Source organism: Clytia hemisphaerica, unplaced genomic scaffold (genome assembly GCF_902728285.1).
Source record: "Clytia hemisphaerica strain Z4C2 unplaced genomic scaffold, Clytia hemisphaerica genome assembly, whole genome shotgun sequence".
NCBI classification, from domain to species: domain Eukaryota; kingdom Metazoa; phylum Cnidaria; class Hydrozoa; order Leptothecata; family Clytiidae; genus Clytia; species Clytia hemisphaerica.
In genome coordinates this window covers 1-6206 of record NW_027103312.1, presented here as the reverse complement: position 1 = coordinate 6206, position 6206 = coordinate 1, and the positions used below count along the sequence as shown (strand labels likewise).

Here is a 6206-nt window from a genome sequence, read left to right as displayed (position 1 = left end):
CAATTTTCTATTTTTAAGGCAATTCCAATTTGTTTAAAAAGTAAAATCACAAAACAATTTCGACAAACAACATTTGTAAAGGGTAAAAGATATAAAAAAACACGTAACTTCGTGTTCGCAGTTTGGTATAGCCCTACCATTTTTAAAGAATGTCAATTTTCGGTAAATCGGAATTCAGCATTATCAAGATTGGGAATAAAAATCAAAAAAGGCAAAGTATTTTGAATTTGATGATTTGAAAAAAATTCCTTCTACCACCTGCCTGATTGGTATTTTACAGACCAGAACGTAAATTTAGCTAAAATCACATACTGAACGCTCGGCTCGTTCCAATGAGTATTTGGTGCTTTACAGTCTGTAAAATACACGTCGACCCTCTGTCAGAACTCAGGAACTATTTGAGCTTTTGACTTGAAGTTTTCACCAGTAGTAGATATTGACCATCTAAGACAGTTTGCAAAATTTCAATCTGGCCAAGTGAGTGGTTGGTATTTCACAGACCGGTCAGTATTTTGCCTAAAATGCTCACTTTCAAAATAACCACTGGTCCAATTTTGCTGAAGTTTTGGATGTAAGCCTGTATTATCAATACCTAACACATGTTAAAATTTCAAGTCAACAGCATTTTCCAATCCTTAGATACAACAACCTAGGGTTGATTAAAACAAAAAAGAAAATTTGGGCTGGTCTGTAAAATACACGATATTAGCAGATGCAAAAATAATCCTGCGCCCCAAAATACATGTCACTTGGAGATCCCTTGCAAAATCTGCGCAAGAAAGTTAAAGTTTGAGGGGGGGGGTCCTATTTTGGGATTTTTCAGAAAAAGATGACGTCGTCAGGTGGTAATGACGTCATCAACGATGTCGAAATTTTTACACAAGATTCCAATTCATATTTTGTGCAAACTTGCAAAGTTTTTTTTTTTTTGGGGGGGGGCTTACATTGGTACAGGACTATTTTGACCTCAGATGTTGTTAGTGACATTTAAACATTTTGTTCGAATTACCGAGAGATTCGAACTATAGAAAGTATATTATAAGAGGGTTTCTCCTTGACGGAGAATGGTAATGAGTTCGAATTATACAATGAATTGAATAATAGAAGTTGGAATAAGCAAGAGTTTATTGTATCTTAACTTAACTCGTAACTTGAAGGTTTTATTTTTAAATAAGAGTGATCGTTTGCTTACTCATCAATTTTAATTCACAAGCTTTTTCGCATTGGATTGACACGGATGTGGAGCACGATTGGTCAGAAAGAGGAAAACAAAAACATTTTTTGTTGTTTTCAGCATAATATAACAATAGACAGACACTGCCTCGATATGAAACATGTGTCTGATATGAAACGGAAACACTTATGTAAAAATAAAACCTTTAACTGTGTGACGAAGAAATATTCAGAAGGAAGGATACCTTTTTCGTTTTCCACCCTCGGTGCTTTTCATAGAGATGAAGAACTCGTCATACTCATCCATAAGGATTCCATAAATCATCCACGCAGACAGCTGCTTGAATAACACACCGTGACATGCGTGTAAGATCCTATGATTGTGAAAAAAATTAGTTGTCAGCTCAAACAAAGCCTTTTAAAATTGTAGATTTCTATAAACAACGTCATAATATTTGGCACAAAAGGGGATTTCCCTCAAAACTTTGAGACCAGCAATAGACGATATCGGCTTTCCGAATTCTCCCCGAATAATTACCCATGATGCATTGCGCAAAAAAATTCACGAACGATATTGACTTTCCGTGAATTTTTTTGCGAAATGCATCATGGGTAATCATTCGGGGAGAATTTGGAAAGCCGATATCGTCTATTGATTTTTAAGTGCTTTAAATTGTGGTTGGAAAGTGAAGTTTTGACGTGAGCTTAATACTTGGAAGACCTTAGGATCTTATGGTTTAAAAGCTTAAAAAGGTTCTGATAAGGCTGAAAGTACAGTCTGAAAATCACTTAACCCATCCAAAATCAGAGTATTGAGATTTCTTGCCCGAATCAGCCCAAACTTTAAATTCTGAAAAACACTGAAATACCAAAATTTCCAATATATTTTGACGATGATTCCACGCTCCATGCTTATAAAACAAGCGCAAGGTAGCTGCCAACTACTAGTTAATAATAACTCAAGTTAATAACTTGAGGGAACTAATCGTCATGTGACAGTAGAACTTTTTTCTCGTTCTACACCCTATTGTTGCCAAAAAAAAATTTTTTCTTAGGGGTTTAAAACGAATTTTAATCAAAAATTGTATTTCGTCGGAATAAATTTTGGCGGTAGACACAAAAAAAGATTCGGCAAAAGTTAGTAACTGCAAAAATTAATTCCCGTAAGACTAAATAAAGTCTATTCACGATAAGTGTGCACTCTTTTTTCTTTTACCTATAACTTTTGAAGGAATTCTTCAATCTTTAAAAATTTGGTATCATTGGAAAGATATCAGTGAGTGGAACAATTTGAAATAAAACAACCTTCTGCTCTTTTCTGCTGTTTTCTGCTGTTTTTTGGGGTCAATCACTTATTAACTTTGTATCATAACTTTATATTGAATGAATATTTTAGTGAAATTTCTTCACACTGATGACCTCATAAGATAAAAGAATCTCTCCAGTGAAAATGAAAGTCATAGCCCTTCTCTACAAGATCTTAATTTTTTTCTTCTTCATTATCATCTTCGTTTTTAGAATTTTTTCAAAGATTTTTTTATTTCAAATTGTTTTACTCACTGATATCTTTTCAACGATACCAAATTTATAAAGATTGAAGAACTCCTTCAAAAGTTATAGGTAAAAGAAAAAGGAGTGCACACTTATCGTGAACAGACTTTAATACAAGCGTAAAATGTTCAACAAGTTTTGAAGGGAGATTTTCAGAATAAATGTCGAGGAAAATCTTACTTGAGAATAGCTTTTCTAACAGTTGGATTGCCTGTGTTTGATTCATTGTACAACAACTCTAAAACCTGACAACCGTGTAACTGAAAAATAGAAAAACAAAAGTACCTCTCCAGATGAAAAAAATTATTACAAACATATGAAAACAACCTCATTCCCTGCGTATTATCGACTTTCTGATATCGAGGCCAAAATTTTTAAAGAAAATCAGGAACATTTTTAAAAAGGCTTGCAGACTATAATATAATGCAAATTCTTAGGAGATACTCAAAAGTACTGAAACTAAGAGCTTATTATAAGGTTCCTTAAAAGCAAAAATAATTTATACAGGCCATATTTTAGAAAGGCAGGACAGTGTCCGTTGGTGGCCAAAAAGGGCACTTTTTCTAGTGTTTTTGCCACTGAAAAGGCTGTTTTTACCAAAATTGTAGTGATTTAAGGAGGGGCAACGGCCAATAACCGGACGCCAAAAGGTCATGAAAAATGGTGCTGCTAAAGCACTTCGAAGGATTCTGGTTCATTGACGATCTGGTAAGAGATTCAATACCTTATTAGTGTCCATCGTCTCCACCAGACCAGACAAAACAGGGAAGATGAAGAAATACTGAGAAATAAAAAAAAAACAAATAAACGCGACTGATTCAGACTGAGGGGGACTGGGTATGTTACGTCAAAATCTCTTAGATTGAACTGGATTGAAGACCACCATTAGGGAATAAGTTTGAAACAGCTAAATACACACAAAACGGGTAGACTCGGATAATAATCTATATGATATTGTTGTCCGGGCGTAAAATAATTGCGTAAAATAATAACCTGTTTATTGCCCTCATAAACAGTTAGTATAGGGTTAGTAAACGAGCGCTCAGAATAAGTTCTTTCTCACCTCTTCCAAGCCTCTATGGATGTGTGATAACGAAGTATAAGGATCTTTCATCACCTAAAAAGTTGATATAAATAGTGATATAATGATTTGATCTTCAGGTGAGAAACTTGCTCGATTCGAAAAAGGCTTCACTACAGTCTTAAACGAAAATCCAAGTTGAATCAGAAAATCTAACATTAAAGGACACCGTTTAGCGTATCTCGTACCGTTGCTTATACAGCATTTTTTAAACAAAAGAAAGAACTTTCTCCCCTTTCGGCGTCGCACAAGCACTAATTTAGAGAAATTCTTTAATTTATTTTGCTTCGATTCGCTTCCTTTCTGTATCATAAAATATCAATCAATTAAGCTAAATTAAACCAAATTAAGTGAAACGTTTTTTTTCAAAAAATTGTTGGACTTACTCTGCGTTCAATTTGGACTAATGAATCCTGGTAAGGTTTGAGTACTGACGTCAAACCAGCACAAAAGGCGTGTAAATACTGCCCTTCCAAAGGGTTTCGATTATCGTCTAAAAAAGTGGTAATATATATAATTGAAATATTGGTTGCAAATCTGACTTGCTATTCAATAAAGTGTATTCATGATATGCAAAACTGGAGAGTCTTTCAAGAATTTTCGAAATTTTCCACCCAATACGTCACTTAAACAATAGAAAAAGTGACGTATTGGGTGGAACAAAGATAGAAAAGTTGCATAATTTCGTGAAGTCATTGCAGTGGTGCATATCATGATATCAGTCAAGAATAGAGTTAAATTTATTCATCCGATAAACTAAAACGGTACGAAACTCCGAGTATCAGGTAAATTAATTTATCTCTTTTTGACTGATAATTTAAATATTGTATATACATTGATATTATATACAAGAGAACAGTGAAATATTGCATTTAAAGATGATTCCATTCATCGCTGTTGGTCACTCAGAAAACATTATATTGTATCTTTCGTTAAAAAGGTAGACCTATGATCGTTTTACTGGTTTCATAAATTTCAGTCCTTGTCATAACATCTGTCAATCAATGGTTTTCATAACCAGCTATTTTCTCAAAAGAATATACACTGTACAATGCAGTTGTTCGAATCAAAGATTTTTTTTAATTTATAAGGTAAATTTCAGCTAAGAATTTTTTAAATGTTGTAGAAAATTCGCTTGATTTTGAGATGAATATGATTTCAAAACTCCGATGAGATTGATGGAATCTAAACACTGACAAAGTTTATAATTTCAGCATACTTTTGAGCAAGTGATCGATTGGTGACAAGTCCACACTGTACGTTTCAATAAACTTCAGTAGACTTCGATAATGACCACCCAAACTGCATAATTTGTCCAAAAGCTCAGCCTCACTTGGGTGCAAGAAAGGTAAATTCTTTGTCACCTGGAAAAAGTATCGAAGCAAAAATTGAATATTATATTACATTGAATAAACGCCCTTCTTTAAACCCCCCTCTGAGGAGGTTTTCAATAAACGGCTCATCTTAGAAGGGGGTTTATTTTGAGACAAGCAATTATAAGTAAGTTTAAAGCGAGGGATATGATAATAATTGTATTCTATTAGTATTTAACCCTTTAAGTGCCACGGTCATTTTTTTCTAAGTTATTTAAAGAAAATCGATAGTTCAAACTTTACAGACTCAAGTTAATCAGGGCCAAATTTGGAGGTTCTTGGATCACTCGTTGACCAAAAAATTGTCAAAAAACGGTCAAAATCTTAAAAAAGTGGATTTTTGTCAAATTTTTGCTTTTTTTGACTTTTTAGCTTAAAATCTCGATGAAAAGACTCACTTTTGATTTTTTTTTGCTTGGCCATGAAGCCCAATTTGATTCCTACGAGTTAGACCAAAAATGACGATTTCTAACTCAAACTTGACATTACAGGTGGGCTTCGCCCTCCTACATAGCCCATGTCTGATATATACGACATTGGCACTTAAAGGGTTAAACTAAAGTTAGAAGAGGTAATACAGCATTGAAATAAAATTTTTGCGATTCTAGAGTTTATTTTAAAGCAACTAACATCAATAGCGTGTGGTAATTTTCAACGAGGCTATTCATGCTTAAAATACTTCTTTAAGAGTCCTAAATAATGCCTATGATATGAAAGTCGATTATCTAAACTAGGACAAATTTACCTCTAACCACCCTAATTGGAAAAACCTTAAAATTGGAGCCCTAAATGGGAACCATAAGTGGGAGCCTTAAATGGGAGCCATAAGTGAGAACCCTAAGTGGGAACGTGAGATTTATAATTAGAATCGAATATTTTCTCTCTGGACATATAAACGACTGATACAAGGACAAGCTTACCTCAAGTCCTCCATATTTGTCAGCTTTAAAGATGGCACCTGGTAGACCAGAAAGTGCAATCAACAATTCATGGTACATGTTATCCTTCTTGTATTGTCTATGAATTCA

The 6206-nt window shown here is 34.0% G+C and overlaps 1 protein-coding gene across 1 annotated transcript; it reads right to left on the bottom strand.

The window, feature by feature from the left end:
- Nucleotides 1–1418: 1418 nt before the first annotated feature.
- On the bottom strand, nucleotides 1419–6200 carry LOC136813346 (gamma-tubulin complex component 4-like; the record flags this gene model as incomplete). Its single annotated transcript, XM_067069861.1, has 7 exons — nucleotides 6099–6200; nucleotides 5025–5169; nucleotides 4192–4298; nucleotides 3788–3841; nucleotides 3449–3505; nucleotides 2905–2984; nucleotides 1419–1547 (listed from the first exon to the last, which is right to left on the bottom strand). Coding segments are annotated over exons 1-7 (650 nt in total), but the record flags the coding sequence as incomplete, so codon positions are not given.
- Nucleotides 6201–6206: the final 6 nt, after the last annotated feature.